The sequence below is a fragment of the Babylonia areolata genome, chromosome 16 (genome assembly GCF_041734735.1).
Source record: "Babylonia areolata isolate BAREFJ2019XMU chromosome 16, ASM4173473v1, whole genome shotgun sequence".
Lineage (NCBI taxonomy): Eukaryota > Metazoa > Mollusca > Gastropoda > Neogastropoda > Buccinidae > Babylonia > Babylonia areolata.
In genome coordinates, this window is record NC_134891.1 from 15,338,424 (window position 1) to 15,358,283 (window position 19,860).

The 19,860-nt window shown below is 41.6% G+C and overlaps 1 protein-coding gene across 1 annotated transcript in view; it reads right to left on the reverse strand.

Moving 5' to 3' along the window:
- The window catches only part of LOC143291193 (DNA mismatch repair protein Msh6-like), a 241,374-nt gene that overhangs the window by 22,937 nt on the left and 198,577 nt on the right, over nucleotides 1–19,860 (reverse strand). Inside the window, exons 30-31 of the mRNA XM_076600922.1 lie at nucleotides 18,656–18,745; nucleotides 2,283–2,437 (exon numbers count right to left, since the gene is read on the reverse strand). Coding sequence (XP_076457037.1) covers nucleotides 2,283–2,437; nucleotides 18,656–18,745 — 245 coding nt within the window. The remainder of the gene's footprint in view (nucleotides 1–2,282; nucleotides 2,438–18,655; nucleotides 18,746–19,860) is intronic.

A 19,860-nucleotide genomic window follows, 5' to 3' on the forward strand; every position in this document is an offset into this window, starting at 1 on the left:
GAAGCTCTGGGGATATTTCATCTGTGACAGTTTCTCAAAGACTGACCAAGTGCAACAGAACTCTCCAAGGACGCAAATGTGCATCTTGGAAGTCATCCAAAATGGAGAAAAACCTACAAAAGTATACCACTGATATATGCGTAGTACAAGAAAGAGGTTCTTGTGGCAAGAACTGAAAGACGGCACAGTTTGGTAGTGCACACCAACAACTCAATGTTATTTTCTGGAATTCGACAGGAATGACTAGAATTAGTTTTGTAATGAACTCTAAACTGTCTGCTATTTGTGTTGGCCACACCTTTCACAACTGCCAAAGAAGGGAGTTGGCGGGGTTCTTTTTTTTTTTTTTTTTTTTTTTTGAGGAGTGGGGTGGGGTGAATTTTTATTTAAATATTTAAGTATTGTCAGGATTCTTAAACCTTCAACTGACGTTATGTGACAGGTAATTATAGACTGGTAATTGTGGACAGAAAAACTGACCAAATCATAAAGCATATATTGTGAAAAATTCCCCTGCTGATGTAAGTGGGGTGTATGCACACATACACCATTAATGATGTTTTGTTTACCAAATGAAACACTGTTGTAAATTGCGGCGACGTGATGCTTGAAATTGTGGAGTTTGGGTTAGTAATGGAAAGTCTGGAACGCTTTGGTACATTTTAGCAGGTCTTTCTTGATAGTAGAAGGCTAAGTAATATAATATGAAGCTCTACAAATCTAAGTCAAATTTGACACTAATATGAAGCTCTACAAATCTAAGTCATTTGACACTTCACAAATACAACATACCATTTTCCTTGATCATACATTTTCGCGACAATACAAAAACAGTGTCTTTTTTAACCATACCCTGGCATATTCATACCGTAATTCATTTTTGGCAGACAGGTATATTTGGATGGCAAATTGTTCAAACTTTCAGGAAATCAAAATGAAAATTCCCCCCTGCACCCCCTCCCCTCCTCCCACCCGGGTAAGGAGGGGTTATGGTCACCTGAGGGTCTACTGACATGGATTACAGGAACGTGTGTATTTGATCTTCTGCATGAGTATACACACAAAGGGGATTCAGGCACTAGCAGATCTGCACATATGCTGACCTGGGAGATGGGAAAAATCTCCACCCTTTACCCACCAGACCCCGTTACCGAGATTCAAACCCACGACCATCAGGTTGAAAGTCCAATGCTTTAACCACTCGGCTAACTGTGCCTGTCAGAAGAAAGAAGCAAGTGGGGGGAGTAATGCCACTTGAATTAAACTATGCATGAAGAGCAAGCAGCAACAAAAAAGAAAAAAAAGAAAAAGAAAAAAAGGAGCAGGCGAGAGCCACAACTGACCACATGACCAGCTCTGATGTTGGCGTCATGCGCAAACTGCTCAACCAAGGACACACAAAAACACATAATCACACACGCACACACATACACAAAAGTTTGCAGTCTAACAGACAAGAAGGCCCAACACTCAAGTGACAGGGACAATAGTCGAGTGGTTAAAGCATTGGACTTTCAATCTGAAATTCCCGAGTTCAAATCTCAATAGACCGTGCTTGCTGGGTAAAGGGTGCAGATTTTTCTTATCAATCAGGTCAACATATGTGCAGGCCTGCTTGTGCCTGAACTCCCTTCATGAGTATACGCAAGCAGATCAAATACGCACACTGAAGATCCTGTAATCCATGTCAGCATTCAGTGGGTTATGGAAACAAGAACATACACAGCATGCACACCCCTGAAAAACGGAGTATGGCTGCCTACATGGCAGGGTAAATAAACAAAACAGTCATACGCATATATATATATATATATATATATATATATATATATAGTTACATGTCTTTCTGAGTTTGTATGTGTGCATGCCTGAAATATGAATGACACAGGAAATGAGTGACAAGCACCCAATGGCAGCCATCAGTCGGCTCTACCCAGGTAGGCAGCCTGTTGCCCTGTGTGTAAAATGCTTAGAGCTTGGTATCCAACTGAGGACAGGTGCTATATGAGTATCCATATCATCATCATCATCAACCAACCAATGAGATTTAAAAACAAAAAGAAGAAGAAAGGGGAAGACGAGAGTCACCACTGATCATGTAACCAGTTCTGACGTTGACGTCGTGCGCAAACTGCTCAACTAAGGACACACACACACACACAAGCACACACACATGCAAACAATTTGCAGTCTCACTGACAAGAAGGCCCATTTCTCAACCAACCAACAAAATTTAACAGTCAACAAGAAGAAGAAAGGGGAAGCCGAGAGCCACCACTGACCATGTGACCAGTTCTGACGTTGGCATCGTGCGCGAACTGGTCAACCAGTGAGTGGTAGTGGGTGGAGAAGAGGGAGCGACAGCGCAAGTTGGTGGACAGCTCCTGCACAACAGCATATGCGATGGCCGTCCCATCATATGTGGCTGTGCCTCGGCCTGAAACACAGGTAGACAAGACAAGTGGAGCGTTAGTGTTGTTCAGTTCTGTTCAGGTCAGTTCAGTTCAGTTTAATTGCTCAAGGAAGCGTCACTGCGTTCAGACAAAAATCCATGCACGCTACACCACATCTGCTAAGCAGATAACTGATCAGTCGCGAGATCCAATGCACTTAGTCAGGCCTTGGGGGAAAATAAAGTAAATATAAATTAAATCAAATAAAATATGATAAATAAATACATACATGAATAAATAATTAACCCCTAGGCTGCCTATATGATGAGATAACTCTTCATCGCAAGCATGTACGCTTCGCTGCCACAATGACAAGATAACTCGTCATCAAAATATTCTGACTTTTCCCTGGTTTGCATTCAGTTCGTTGACAAAAATACAGGTAGCTTTAGCTTGGGGAATCTTTCTAGATTCTATTCATAGCTAGAAACACCATCTAGTGCATTCAAAAGCTCAGCGATGTTTTCACAAGCAAACTGGGCGTGGCTCTCACGGAAGCAGACACTGAAGTGGCCCACAGAACTGGCAGCCGCACTCCTCAGCACACCAGACCTTGCCCCATGATTGTGCGTTTTCTGTCCAGGAGGAAGAAAGATGAGGTTCTCGCCAACCGTCGTAAACTAAAAGGAAATCCACAGAAGATTTCCACTGCAGAGGACCTGACTTCCCTGAACTTTAAACTTCTTAAAGAAGCAAAGGAACATTTGGCGACACTGGACGCTTGGAGTTCCAGGGGGAAAATATTTGCAAAGGTTAAGAATGGCAAGACTGTGAGGATGGAGGTGGATGTGGATGTTGGTGAGGTACTGCGCTGTGCAATGTGACATTGTGACTCTCTGGCACCAGCACATGAGAGGGGAGATGGTCAGAGGTGGACACGCGTATTAACTTTCACACAGACGTACCTACAATACGAACACGTGCACACTGGCACACTCACATAACCACACACATGCACATGCGCACCCACTTCCTTAACTGATATGTGTGTATGCGCACGTCTGTACAAACAACCACCAAGTATTATTAACGTAAAATTAAATTAAACCACACACACACACACACTTGCACACAGTTGGCATCTAACTGTACATGTATGTTCTTTTTGTTCCCCTTCATTTACTGACAACCCAGGATGTGCACTGGTGGCGAGGGGAAGGTGGGAGGAGGTTGTGTGTGAGTGCTTTTTATTTATGTATTTATTTATATTAATATATATATTTTTTTAATTCTGTTTTATTTATCTTTATTTTTTATATTTTTCATATGATTGGAATACGTTTAGAGACAAACGATTCACTCATCCGTTCATTCATTTCATACATCATTTTCTTTCTAAACATACATGTATTAATACATGATTTCCGCACACAACTGAGAGAGGTTAAACTCACAGCCCCACCTCTCCTCGCAAGATCTGTGTGCACGCTTGTGTGTGGTTCTTCAGTTCTGTGTACTGCTGTGTTTGCTATTGCTTGTTGCATCTTTGGTGTGGCCCGCTGCTACCTAGCCTTCCTTCATTGACTGTCGTTTCCCCCTCCCCCTCCTTGCCATTACTTCTCCCACACACCCCGTCCCTCTCTTCCCTACTCCGCCACTCGCGCAAAATCCATGGTGGACACAATATTGCCGACTCCAAGTGCTGGAGAGAACTGTGCAGTGCCTTCCGCTGTACGTGCGTGGAGTTTTCACTTGCCCAATGGACCAATTTGTGTGTGGGTGTATGTTGTGGCAAATGTGCAGGGCATGACTTTAATGGATTGTGCATCTGATATTGTCATGCATATGGTCATGTTGTAGCATGCATCTGTTTTTGTTGCGGTTGTTGTTTTTTGTACATGCGTGCATCATGAACAGGTGCGTGCGACATGCTTTTTTAAAAAAAAATTTTTATTTTTATTTTTTTAAGTGCTGCACGAACGTCACCTAAAGATCCCACTCACCACTCACCAAAACGTACCTGTATGTCTGAATGTGTGTTTTCTGTTGATGTACTTTGTTTTTATTTTGACTTGTCTGTTCGTGGATGATATAAATGATTGTCACTCAGTGATGGCTACTCATAAAGCAATGTATTTTTCTTTATATGAAAACCTCTGCACAGCTGTACTATGTAACCATGCAAACAATACAATGAGTGGACACCCTCTAGAGTCCATTAGAAAATATATTATAAGCCATTAATTACTTGATATATTAGCCACAATAATAATAAAATAAAATGGAAAATATTAGCATTGTTTCCATGAACTGTCAAGGACTAGGTAACGTTGAGAAGAGATGTTTTTCACTTTCTTAGACAAAAGAAACACTCCATTTATCTACTTCAAGATACACATATCGACCCAAACATTGAATCATATGTTAGATCTGAATGGGGTTACACTTGTCACTTTGCATCTCATAATTCACAATCCAGAGGTGTTGCTGTTATGTTCAATAACAACTTTGAATTTAAAATCAAAAAGGTGTACAAGGATCCTAATGGAAACTACATATTTATTTCCTTCACAGCAGTAGAAAAGGATTTCTTGATTGTAAACATTTATGGCCCAAACAAAGATTCCCCAGAATTTTATGACGAACTGGAAAATAATATTACAGAGATTGGATACTCAAACTTCATTATTGGAGGCAACTGGAATCTAGTTCTTGACCCACAAAAAGATTATTCTAATTATAAACACATAAATAACCCTAAAGCTAGAGACAAAGTAGAAGATATTATGATAAACTTAGATATGTATGATGTTTGGCGAGACTTAAACCCTGACAGTACACATTTTACATGGCGTAGACCATCCTCTTTTCAACAGAGCCGTGACTTCTTCCTTATATCTGAATGTTTGATACAGTATGTACATGAACCAGGTATCCAATATGGCTATAGGACAGACCATTCAATGATAGTTCTTAAACTTTCATTTGGTGAAAAAATTAAACGAAAGTCTTTTTGGAAATTTAACAGTTCAAGATATAGATTACGTAAATGAAATCAAAGAAGAAATCAATCATGTTAACAGAGAATATGCAGTTCCAGTATACAATTATGAAGAATTAATTTACATTCTAATGTCAGAAATACAGTTTGTAATATCAAACCAATTATTGTTAGACGTTCTGTTAATGAAGATTAGATAAAAAAACAATCTCGTACTCCACAATGAAAAAACGTAAAACAGGAGGAAGAAACAGAAATACAGAACTTAGAAAGCAGGAATATTAGAACATGTCAAGAAAATGATAGATTAGAAGAAAATAAGTTTAAAACTTGTAGATATTAGAAAAAAGAAGATGGAAGGAGTACTCATGTGTTCAAGGGCCAGATGGATAGCAAAAGAAGAAAAAGTATCAAAGTACTTTTGTAATCTTGAAAAAAGACACTTGGAAATAAGAGTATGAAGAAACTAGTTACAGGCAAAGGAGAAGAACTTCATGAACATAACGTAATATTAAAGGAGGTTAATGATATCTATAAACATTTATATAAAAAGAGACATATTCAAACATGTGAAATAGCAGATATTGTTAAGGAATGCCTGAACTTAGTAATATAGAAATAGAAAACCTTGAGGGTGAAATTACCTACTAAGAAGCTACCCAGGCACTTAAACGCATGCAGAACAATAAGACTCCATGTACCGATAGCTTTTCTGCCAATTTAAAAAAATTCTTTTGAAAGGATCTTGGATATTTAATTGTCAGGTCACTAAATGAAGGTCTGATTAAAGGTAAACTGTCACAAACACAGAAAGAAAGCATAATAATTTGTATACCAAAGGGTGACAAACCTAGAGAATTTATTAAGAACTGGAGACCGATATCTTTATTAAATGTTGTTTATAACACTGAATCTTCTTGCTTAGCAAATACAGTTAAGTCTGTGCTCCCCTCTAATTAGTGATGACCAAACAGGATTTATGTCTAACAGATTTATTGGTGACAACATTAGATTAATATAGGATATGATTCATTATTTAAATTCAAAACAGTTGCCTGGTTTATTGATTTGTATAGATTTTGAAAAAGCATTTGACACTGTTGACTTCACCTTTATGATGAAAGCGTTAAAAGCATTAGGATTTGGTCCAGTCTTCTGTAGATGTATAAGTACTTTTTACCAAAATATTAAATCAGCAGTAGTAGTAAACGGAACGGCATCTTCTTGGTTTCCAGTAGAGACAGGATGTTGTCAAGGTGATCCTATTTCACCCTACTTATTTCTTTTATGTGTTGAAATCCTTGGCTTAATGATAAGAGAAAATAAACTGATTAAAAGGTATTAATATTAACAATACAAGACATAAAACTGTACAGTTTGCAGATGACACCCAACTGATGACTAAAGGAGATAAAATATTGTTTGAGGAGATCATAAGGACAATCGACTCGTTTAGTAGTTTTTCAGGATTATTTATGAATGCAGGTAAAACTAAAGCAATATGGCTGGGTAACAGAAAACAATGTCAAATTAGATATCTACCTCATTTAAAAATGGTGTGGAACCCACCAAAATTTAAAATCATGGGAGTGTGGTTCACTGTTGATTTAGAAGAATGTGAGGAATTAAACTATAAAGACAAAATATCTGAAATTAGAATGTTATTTAGAATATGGATAAAAAGACTGATTACCCCTTTAGGAAGGATAGCTGTTCTCAAGTCATTAATTTTATAAAAAATAACCCAGTTATGGATGTTTCTACCAAATCCACCTGATGAATATATTGAAGGGCTGCAGAAGGCATGTTTTGTTCATTTGGAACAAAAACCTGGATCAAATAAGTAGAAAAATAGTAATTAAAAGTACAAGAATAAGAGGATTAGGAATGTTTCACATCAAGCAATTTATTAACCCCTAGTCTGCCTGCATGACGAGATAACTCGTCATGGCAAACATGTATGCTTCGCTGCCACAATGACGAGATAACTCGTCATCGAAATATTCTGACTTTTCCCTGGTTTGCATTCACTTCGTTGACAAAAATAGTGGTAGCTTTAGCCTGGGGAATCTCTCTAGATTCTATTCATAGCTAGAAAACCCATCTACGTCATGAAGCAGTCCTTTATTTGAACGTTTTGGTTGGGTCACTGTCCAAGTGTTTGCCTGACTTCTCTCCTCGCTCGCTCAACAAAATGTCGAACTGACGCCGTGCTCAAGACATGCGATCGTGACGAACTAAATCAACCAAGATTTCTTTCTTTAGCTGATGCTCAGAAAGAATTGAAGCGTAAATTCGAAGGAGAAGGTAGTGGTGAACATTTGTTGGACGATCTGATAGAAAATAAAGGGAGCAATCAAGAGAGTGGCCAAGATGCGACTGTCAGTGAGTGATGCCGGCTGTACAGATGTTAGCAGTCGACAGAAGATGACTGAATTAGCAGCAGAGCGATATTCTTGGCACGCAGCCAACGTGGTCTGATGAGAACTGAATCAAGTGACCGTGTGAGAGGGGTGAGGAGGAGGGGTGGGGGGGGTGGGGTGGAGACTGAGGGGGCGTGGCCTCACATCCATCTTATCACTTGGAGAAGTCACAATGTACTGTGTATCTATCTCTTAAAAAAAAATATATATATTGTGGTTGTTCTAGTATGATTTTGTGTTTGCAGGTATCCATTTGTCCAGAAAATATGATGTTTTTGTGCAAATTACCTGACTAATGTTTGTAATGAACAAGTTGAAAATGTGACAAAAAACAAAACACTGATTTCAAAACAACAGCATGTCACTAAAAATATATAAAATGGGAAAACAACATGTGTTTTGTATTCTTTATTCATTTACCTTTCAGAAAATATATACTTTTATGGGTCTTTCTCCAATAACAAAGAGCACAGAATTTTTGGAAAATTTACACCTGTTTTTTGTGGAAAAAACCCTGGCAAATAGATTTCAATTAAATTTTATTTTCCTGGCAGCGAAAGGGTTAAAGGTCTTAAACTGAGCTGGATACGTAAATTAAAGTTTTCAAACCATAAATGGACATTAACAATAAAAGCAATCAATCCAATTATTGAAGATATTGATAGATATGGACCCTGTCTACCAACACCTGATGACAAGAATAAGTTCTGGATTCATGTTTTCCAAGCCTACAAAGCATTTTGTCACAAGGTCCCACTATCAAACAGCAAATAAGTTTTAGCAGAACCAATCTTTCTGAACCAAAATATCAAAATTGGAAGTAAGATTTTAACATACAGAAACTGGATGGAAAAGAGGGTCTGGAATATTTCTCATCTAGTGCATGGGGACAGTAGTTTCCTTTCCTATGAAGATTTTAGTCAAAAGCACGGAAATATAACAAATTTTCTTACTTTAAATGTCAGTTAGAAATTATATTAAAAAAAACCTGAACATTGAAATTGATAATGACAGTGCTTTACAGACGACAAAATTATTACAAATGATATATTCTGTGAAAAAAGGAACAAACGAGAAAATCATTACAAATGATATATTCTGTGAAAAAAAGGAACAAAAGTTTATTACGACACTTTAGTTAAAAACAATACGACCCCTAAATGCTGTAACAAATGGAACGATTTGCTGCAACTGAACATTAACTGGAAACAGACATTTCACAAAATAAGTGATGTAAACTTAAAACGGTTTCAAATAAGAACAGTTCATAGGATTATTGCAACAAACAGATCTCTGAAACAGATGAATATCTCTGATAATGATAAATGTAGCTTCTGTGGATCACATCCAGAACACCTTTTCTGGAGATGTGAGATTAGGCAATAATGTATACAATGCCCAATTATGTGAAGAACTGGTTTTATTTGGAAAATCACACACATTTGCTACAGATGACATTTTTGATTTTATTATTTTACTTGCCAAAAACTTTCTGTACAAATGCAAATTCAATAAACAACCACCACAACTCAATGCATTTAAAACACAGCTCAGATACAGATACAAAATCGAAGAACATGCATCTTATATACTAATGAACCATCATGCTTTCCGTACAAAGTGGAACAGTTACCTTCCAATTATGGAAACTGTTACCTAATCACAATTTTGCCTGTTCCATAGTTACCATTCTGTATAATAGTCCTTACTTGTACTAGCAGGTTTTTATTGATTTTTTATATTTATTATTTATTATTTTTATTTTGAATTTTTATTGTTGTTGTTGTTGTCTTTACAATGTGATTAACTACAAGTTTTCTTTTCCAATAATGTAGAAGTGGTTTACTCATTGCTCCTTATTATGATATTAAATGCTACCACTGGCATTCACCTCATCCTTGATGCCATTACTGTAATACTTGACATAACTGATGCTATTGCTGTGTTACAACTGGTCAGGTCAGATAGATATATCTGCTACTGGTAACCTGGATCCCAGTACTGCCTGTCACAGGGTCAAATTGTTGGCGACTAAACCAGCACCCCCACCAGTCCTCTCAGGAGGATGGTGAGGAGGGTGGCTAGACACCCTGGTGGAATGAAATGACCCATCAAAGGGCGCCAGCTCTGGAGAGCTACCTGCAGCCACCTAGATAAGGGAGTGAACCCTGACAGAAAATCCGGTGTGGGGCCCCTAAGGCAGTTGGATGGCAAACTTTGTCACTTTCCGGCAGCTCCTGTGGCTGCGTTGGCACCAAAATGTAACAGCCTTGCTGTTCCTTTGGATCTGTCAGCGAGGTGGAGAGGGGGGACAACCTGCATGGGCAACAGCCTGTCTTCCATATTACATTGCCCAGGCTTATATCTGTCCATCCATCCACAAACACCTTGCACCTAAAACCTGGAGAGGACACTCCAGCTTCGCTACTAGCACTAGTGTCGGAACAACACATGAAGCAACAGTTACTGGTTATAAATTAGCGCTCAATTGGCGTAGAGCCGATGCCAAGGGTTGCTTCTGACAGTGGGAGGGACCCTCGCGTCCCATTGGACAGCTACCGCCCGCCCAAGCTGGGCAGCCCCCAGCCAGTTAGGTGCTGTCCCGCCACGACCTGCCTTCTTCTATGGGTGTATGAAGATTAGGAGAATATCCGACAAGCAGGTCGTTAATTTCCGCACCAGGCAAAAAGAAAACTTCAAGAAACGGATCAACAATGAAACTGGCCTGTTGGAATGTCCGGACAATGATGCGTGGTCTCTTCCAAGATCTGCAAGACATCAGTGATGCCAGAAAGATGGCCGTCACAAACAGCGAGCTGAAGAGACTAAATGTTGATATTGCCACTCTGCAGGAAACATGGCTGGCTGACTCAGGAACACTAAAGGAGAGGGACTACACCTTCTTCTGGCAAGGAAAGTGCTCTGATGCCCCATGAAAGTATGGAGTAGGCTTTGCAGTCAGGAACAGCCTGCTGAACATGATCGAACCAGGCAGCGGCGGTTCAGAACGACTATTGACTCTCCACCTCGACACCTCCGAAGGCTATGTCACTCTCGTCAGCGCATATGCTCCAACACTGTCCGCCTCTCCAGACACCAAGGATGAGTTCTACAAAAATCTTGCATCAACCATAAGGAACATCCCCAGGACAGAACAACTTGTTCTCCTGGGCGACTTCAATGCCAGAGTGGGTGCAGACGATTCGTGGCCCTCCTGTCTCGGTTCCTTTGGAGTGGGGAAAATGAATGAGAATGCACAGCGACTACTTGAGTTTTGTACCTGCCATGAACTGTGCATCGCCAACTCCTTCTTCAAGACGAAGCCCCAACACAAAGTCTCCTGGAGGCACCTGCGTTCAAGACATTGGCAACCAACTGGATCTGATCCTAGTAAGACGAGCTGCCATCAAAAACCTTCTCCACACTCGCTCTTACCACAGCGCAGACTGTGACACGGACCACTCTCTGGTATGCTGCAAGATCAGACTGCAACCAAAGAAGTTCCACTGCTCAAAGAAACAAGGGATCTCTCGCACTGATGTCAGCAAGATGTCTCAGCCAGATCTTGTAGAACAGTTCGCAGAGGCCTCTGAGAGATAATTCGATGCATTGCAGCCCAGAGACTCTGCACAGAAAGATGGGAAACACTACGAGACACCATGCACCGCATTGCTATGGCCACATCTGGGAAGAAAACCGCGAAGTCCCACGACTGGTTTGAGGCCAAATCATCAGAGATTGAGGCCAAGCGCACTGCACTCACTGAGTACAAACGGTCACCCATTGAGAAGAACCTGCAAATTCTTAGGGCCGCCAGGAGTTCCATTCCATTCCATTCATTCTCCTGCCCGGGATGGGCGTAGAGGAGACATGAGGGACGATTCCGTAGTCAGTCGACGCCATCCGGTTCTATCTTCTGCCTGTTGTATCAGCGTAGCGCTATCCATATTGGTCCATTCCTTGATGTTGTCCATCCAGCATTTGGCTTGCCTCCCTCTTCGCCTACCACCCTCTAGCGTTCCCTGTAGAACTGTCTTTTGTAATGAATTGTGGCGTGTCACATGCCCGAACCATGACAGCTTCCTCCTTTTGACCACTGCTAAGAGTGGTTCCAGTGGACCCACTAGCATAGTTATTTGGCTCTTGACAAAGTCATTGGTCTTTTTGTCCTTCCATGAGATTCCAAGCAGTCGTCTGAAGCATTTTGTCTCAAACGTCTGGACTTTCCTAGTAGTCTCTGCTGTTAAAGTCCAACTTTCACATCCATACAGCAGTATGGATAGCACCAGGGATCGGTACAGTTTGATCTTTGTTGGAAAGCTGATCTCTCTGCTCTTCCAAATCTTGCTGAGCTTAGCCATTGCTGATGTTGCGATCGCTATCCTAATCTTTATTTCAGTTGTTGAGCGACCGTCGTTTGTGAGGGTGGTGCCGAGATATTTGAAAGCATCCACTTCTTCAAGTTGTTGTCCGTTCATGAAGATTTGAGCTTGGGTGTTGGTTGAGCTGTTTACCAACACTTTGCTTTTCTCGGTGCTCACTAGTAAGGAGTAAGGTTCAGCTTAACGCCAGGTGATGTGCAAATGAGTACTGGACAGAGCTCAGTGAAGAGATACAGAATGCTGCTGAAAGAGGCAACATCCGAGGGATGTATGATGGCATCAAGAAAGCACTGGGACCAACACAGAGCAAGACTGCCCCCCTCAAATCCTCCACTGGGGAAGTAATCAACGATCCTAGCCAGCAGATGGAGAGATGGGCAGAACAGAACTCCAACCTCTACTCCACAGAAAACATTGTGTCCAACTCAGCCCTCGATGCCATCAAGTGCATGCCGGTCATGGAAGAACTTGACACAGAGCCAACTGAGGACGAACTCAGCAAGGCCATTAACAGCCTGACATCAGGCAAGGTACCTGGCAGTGACGGAATTCCCCCAGACCTCATTAAACACTGCAAGACTACTCTTCTGCATCCTCTGCACACAGTCCTCTGTCAGTGCTGGAATGAGGGGGCTGTACCGCAGGACATGAGGGACGCCAAGATTATCACCCTCTACAAAAACAAGGGTGAAAGGAGCGACTGCAACAACTACAGAGGCATCTCACTTCTCAGCATTGTAGGCAAAGTCTACGCTCGGGTCCTCCTAATTCGCCTGCAGAAACTGGCCGAATGCGTTTACCCGGAATCACAGTGCAGTTTCCGAGCAGAGAGATCCACGGTAGACAAGATCTTCCCCCTTCGCCAAATCCAGGAGAAGTGCAGAGAGCAGAGGATGCCCCTGTATGTCGCATTCATTGACCTAACCAAGGCCTTTGACCTAGTCAGCAGAGACGGCCTTTTCAGGGCTCTTTGAAAGATCGGCTGCCCCCCCAAACTGCACAGCTTGATTGAGTCCTTCCACTCCAACATGAAAGGGATGGTGCAGTTTAATGGTAACCTCTCCAAGCCCTTCGACGTACACAGCTGTGTCAAACAAGGCTGTGTCCTTGCCCCCACCCTATTTGGAATCTTCTTTGCTCTTCTCCTGAGACATGCGTTCAGCACAGCGCAAGAAGGGATCTACCTGCGGACCAGATCAAATGGCAGGCTCTTCAATCTCACCCGCCTCAGAGCAAGGACAAAAGTCTGCGAAGCCCTCATCAGAGACATGCTCTTTGCTGACGATGCCGCAGTTGTGACCCACACCCAGCGGGACTTGGTCACTAATGGACCGCTTCTCCCAGGCCTTCAAAGATTTCGGTCTGACCAGTCTCAAGAAGACAGATGTCCTAGGCCAAGACATGCCATCTCCACCAGCCATCACCATTGATGACTACGAGCTTGAAGCCATCCATCAATTCACTTACCTTGGGTCCACCATCACCGACAACCTCTCCCTTGACACCTAGATCGACAAGAGAATCGGGAAGGCAGCCACAATGCTAGCCCACCTCACACAAAGAGTGTGGACAAATCCCAAGCTGACCATGAAGATAAGGATGGCTGTATACAACGCCTGCGTCCTCAGCACCTTGCTGTATGGCAGTGAGGTGTGGACACACATGCTCGTCAGGAGAAAAGGCTCAGTACCTTCCACCTGAGAAGTCTACGGCGCATACTCGGCATCTCCTGGCAAGACAAGGTGACAAACACCGAAGGCCTGACTCGTGCTGGCCTCTCAACCATATATACCATGCTGAGACAGCGTTGGCTGTGCTGGCTGGGCCATGTTCGCCGCATGGAAGATGGTTGCATCCTAAAAGACATCCTTTATGGAAAGCTCGCCACGGGGCAGAGAAGCATTGGCCGCCGATAGCTGAGATACAACAACATTTGCAAACGTGACATGAAGGCGCTTGAGATCAACACTGAGTCCTGGGAGGACCCTGCAGATGACCGCAACAGATGGAGAAGCACTCTCAAGAATCAGCGACGGATTGGTGAGGACAAACTGTCAGCTGCTGCAGCAGAAAAGCGAGCTTGCAGAAAAGGGACGGCAGCCGACAGACCAGCATCAGCTTACACATGTGATCGCTGCGACAGAGACTGTCTCTCTCGCATCAGTCTCTACAGTCACAGGCGACGCTGCTTGGTCCAAGGAGACAGCCCAATTAGACATCAGGTCAGATATACTCTACCCATGGTTAGCCATGACCGAAGGAGGCCTACTACTACTACTACCATTAACTGATGCTATTGCTGTGTTACAACTGGTCTCTTTATTATTAATATCATCTTAAATGATTATGATTACTGCAATCAATAATGTGTAAACATTGACTGAATGATTGGACAAGAATTTTTTTTTTTTTTTTTTGTCTTGTCGATGTTGTTATTGTTGCTGCTTTTTTATATATTACTTTTGATTTTTTTTTTTTTTTCTCTCTAGTGGATGCTACTGTTTGTTTTATACTGTTTGTTCATACTGTTCTCTGCATTGTATACATGTCTTTGCAAAATTAAAAAAAACAAACAAACAAAAAAAAAACAAACAAAAAAAACCACAATCTACATCATGAGGCAGTCCTTTATTTGAACGTTTTGCTTGGGTTACTGTAGCAGTGTTTGCCTGGCTCCTTCTCTCGCTTGCTCAACAAAATGTCGGACTGATGCCGTGCTCAAGACATGGAATCGTGGGAAACTAAATCAACCAAGACTGCTTTCTTCAGCTAATGCTAAGAAAGAATTGAAGCGTAAATTTGAAGGAGAAGACAGTGATGAACATTTATAGAAAATAAAGGGAACAATAAAAAGAGTGACCAAGATATGACTACCAGTGAGTGATGCTGGCTGTACAGCTGTAGCAGATGACAGAAAGTGACTGAATTATTAGCAGGACACAGTGTGATCGATTTTCTTGGCACTCAACCAACGCAGTCTGATGAGAACTGGATAAAGTGACCGTGTGAGAGGGGTGAAGAGGATGGGGGGATGGAGACCGAGGGGGTCTCCCATCCATATTATAATTTGGAGAAGTCACAATGCACTGTGTATCTATCTCTTTTTAATTTTTTTTATATTGTGGTTGTTCTAGTATGATTTTGTGTGTGCAGATATCCATTTGTCCAGAAAATATGATATTCTAGAGCAAATTACCTAATGTTTGTAATGAATAAGTTAAAAGTTTGACAAAAAAGATAACACTGATTTCAAAACAACAGCATGTCACTAAAAATATATAAAATGGGAAAACATCATGTGTTTTGTATTCTTTATTCATTTACCTTTCAGAAAATATATACTTTTATGGGTCTTATTCTTTATTCATTTACCTTTCAGAAAATATATACTTTTATGGGTCTTTCTCCAATAACAAAGAGCACAGAATTAAAAAAAATATTTATACCCATTTTTTGTGAAAAAAACCCTGGCAAATAGATTTCACTTAAATCTTATTTTCCTGGCAGCGAAAGGGTTAAACAAAAAAAATAAACAAATGTTATAGTGTGTCAGGCGCCTATGGTGGAAGCATGGGATTTTCTCAGACACACTGCTCACTGATGGACCCCTCCTTCCTACCTCCCTACTCTTCTCCCCCCACGCCCCTTCCAGGGCATCTATCCCCACCAACACCCCTCCCCATACCCTCTCTCCCTTTCCCCCCCTTCCCTTGGCCAAGTGCAGAGGGAGCAAGTTATCAAGAAATACTAAGTAAAGATGGTATCTCCTCTGACCATTCTCTTCCTATACACTCCCCTGCCCTTTTCCCTTCCACTTCCATCATTCTCAACACCCCCCCCCCCCATACCCCCTCCTTACCCCCCATGTCCATCTCTGGCAGGATGGTATCTGCCTCAATGGTCACCACATGGTGTGGTGTGTTTATCATGAGCTGTTTAGAACAGAATCAGGGCTGGACGATCTTTCCTCCTCCTTCCCTTCCTCTTTTCATCACCCGCCCCCCTCCCCTCCCCTTCTCCTTGACAATGCTGGGTTCTGTGAGAAAAGTGCTGAATGTGCATGTCTAGCACTGCTTGTCCCAGATTGGTCTGCTAACTTCAGCCAATTGGAAACGTTCTGGGTTGGAAGATAGTTTGCATACAGCGCCAGCTTGTGAATAGGATAAAATGAATAGGCAAGTGGGGTTTCTTCCTTTTCCTTGCTTGGAGCAGGCCAGGAGAGCCGGACGGTCAAGACAGTACCATGAGGGCTGTGAGTGTCAAACTAGCATCTATTTTTCAGACTTACTTGAATGCTTGATTTATGGTATACTTGGATTCAGTGACTAACACACTGGCTCAGTGGGATTGTGTTCTGCTACATGAATATAAAGTGAACCCTGAAACGTTTTGGGTTGTGAGTAATGCTTGTACTGGTAATTTGCTTTGTTGACAATTTACTTTATGGTGTTTGGAAACAGTTTCGAGTTTGTAGAATTGTGATGTTGTGTCACAAGAGTGTTGAGAGATCCTTTTTAGCTGATGTGGTATTTCACAGTTAATGTAACTGGAATGTGTTGATGCAGACACCATGACTTGTGAGAGAGCATAGCCAGCATGAGTATGGCTTAATTGTATTTGAGGCTAGTGACTGAGGGAAAAGTGGTTAAAATACACAATGTAGCCAATACATGACTAAATGGAGTACTGGTTTAGGGTATTTGGGTATCCCCCTCTCCTGTTTCCTACAGGTTGATATTATGGTATGATGCTTGGACATCATGTTTGGGTTTACAGGTTGTGCATCTTGGCTTACATAAATGATAATGTTCAGTAACATGTCAGTGGTGTGTCAATTGTTGACATACTGTGGGAACAATGTAAGCATTCAGTCACAAAGAAACACAGAGATTATGTGTGGTTGCATCTGTGTAGAATGTTTTGGTTTAACAGTTGGAGTTATTTTGAGGTATGGCATACCTATTTTGTATGTTAGGTGGTGATGGTTATATTCAAGGTGAACAAATCTACAGGCTAACTGTATGTTCATGTGTTTCCATGTGTGTGTGTGCACATGAGTGATAATGCAACATGGGGAACATGTGTGACTTGGTAGTTGTGATTACCATGTGCTGTAGTCATGTTATATGCCAGTGGGGTAACACATAGCTGTATGTGTTCAATAAGATTTGAGACCACTGACAGGCAGTCCTATGTTGGTGCACACAGGTTGCTGTATATTTACCACATTATTTGGTAACTATATGATTCCCATGTAAAAATTTTACCAATGAGATACTTTGCAGAGACAAAGTACAGATTTGTTCAGTCTTAATGGAAACAGCTATTACTGTATGGTGGTTTGACAGGAGTTAAACACTGGGAGTTAGTATTTGTTAGTCATATATTTGGTGCACATTAACTTATGTGCCACTGATTGTTGATGGTAAGCTATATGAAGCTTGTTTTACATTTTTACATAGATCTCTTTGAGAAGAGAGTGTACGGCTAGACACTGAGTGTCAGAATGGAGGAAGGTTATCTGTGGAATTGTTTACTTGTCCAGACAACAAATGATTTTCTGTTATATCAGTGCAATTATGTCTAGCATATGTTTTGGTATTGATTTAAAGGAAATTTTCTATCTAAAATTACGTTTAAGTAACATACTTACCATGACCCAACTAGTGCAGACTCCAGCAGGGGTCTGACATTCCTGTCCTGTGCAAACTACTATCCGCCTATGCGGAGAAAACGAAACTAGGGCCGATAACCTCCCAGAAGTAGGTAACCTCCCCTTTGTCCCGCTGGCTAGCGCCCTCTTTTTCCGGCAGCCATCATGACTCCTGTTCCTGTGCTCTTCATACGGCTAAGTTTTTTTTCTTATTTTCTGCCTGTCTGTCGATTCTCTGGTGTTCTTGTTTGTTGTCAAATTATGTCTCCAACCAGGTCACATTTTATGTAGCTCGATTGGGGAATCGTGCTAAAATTAAGGCGCGATCGCAATCGATTCACTGACACTCTGGACCTGGGTTTTAATATTGCGTGTGTTCTAGGTGTGCTGTTTAAAGTTAGAGAAATAAACACCTCAATTCATCTTTCTAAAAGACCCTGCTGTGGTACGAGGAGAGAGTGGATTGTGCACCTATCCTCTGCCTGTTATCCTACTCTACCCCTTCTTCCTTCTTCTCCTTCCCCCTACACCCCTACCACCACCACGTTAACACAAATATGATAAATAGAAGAACAATAAAAATAAAATAATACCAACTAAGAAATATAAAAAAGTTGTGTGTTGGCCTGGAGAAATGCATCTACCAAGGAAACAAGAGAATTTGAGCACAATAATTTAAATCCCACACTCACTAGTATTTTCTCCCCCTCCACAAGATCTTGAGTGGCATTTTCCCTGTTTTAGTGAACCACCCTGTTTTTTTCTGGGGTAGAATGAGTTATGCAATACAAGACCAGACGTACCCAGTTCATCCATCAGCACCAGGGAGTGTTCTGTGGCGTGCTGCAAGACGGACGACGTTTCACTCAGCTCCACAAAGAAGGTGCTCTCCCCTGCACAATACACACACACACACACACACACACAGAGGGAAAGATAGCACAGTGCTCCTCAAGTCAGGAAAACAGGAATTGTTTTCTTAAAATTACCTTTCATCCAACATACTTTATGTGAACCATCTTGAAATTACTTTTCATCCAACATACTTATCCCCGAAAATGGAGTATGGCTGCCGACATGGCAGGGTGAAAACGGTCATACACGTAAAAGCCCACACGAGTGAACTTGGGAGTTTCAGTGTGACTGAATGTGGGAGTTTCAGCTCACGAACGAGAAAGAAGAAGAAGATCCAACATACTTAATGCGACCCGTCAGTCCACACTCTAACATGAGTCTGGTTCCTCTCCTGCACAAACTACTACTTGGCTCAGGCAGAGAAATCAGAAGTAGCTGCAGCTAGTGACTGTGTCTTCTGCATGCACATGCAGCGCCCTCTTTTCTAGCAGCCATCTTCCCTTCCCACAACATGTACACACCTTCGATATTTTTTTTCTTTTTAAATGTCCTCTCTATTGTTTGATCGAGGAGGAAGGCGGCAGAATGGTTAAGATGCTAAGCTGCCAATACTGAGAGTCCATCAGGGTGTGAGTTCAAATCCTGCTGTCGCCTTTTCTCCCAAGTTTGACTGGAAAATCAAACTGAGCATCTAGTCATTCAGATGAGACGATAAACCAAGGTCCTGTGTGCAGCACGCACTTGGTGAACTAAAAAAGAACTCATAGCAATGAGAGTGCTGTCCTCTAGCAAAATCTGTAGAAGAAATCCACTCGAACAGGTACATGAATATATCTTTTTTTCCTTCTTTTTTTAAAAAAAACACCATTTCCAACACAGTCATTTCATAAACAAGCTGTGATGATCACACAATTGATGTTGATAATCATGTACATGGACAACCCATTTCTATCTAGGATTCACTTTTTCATTCAAATTTGGGGGGGCGACATGGTAGTATTGGTTTGGCGTTGGATCTGTAACCCAGTGATCACCAGTTCAAAGTTCAAGGCTCTGTTTCGGCAAGGTATTGCGTCCTTGGTGGAAAGGCACTTTAGGCCAGTTTTCCTCACTCCACACAGGTGTAACTGGGACTGTTATTTTGTTCAGGGAA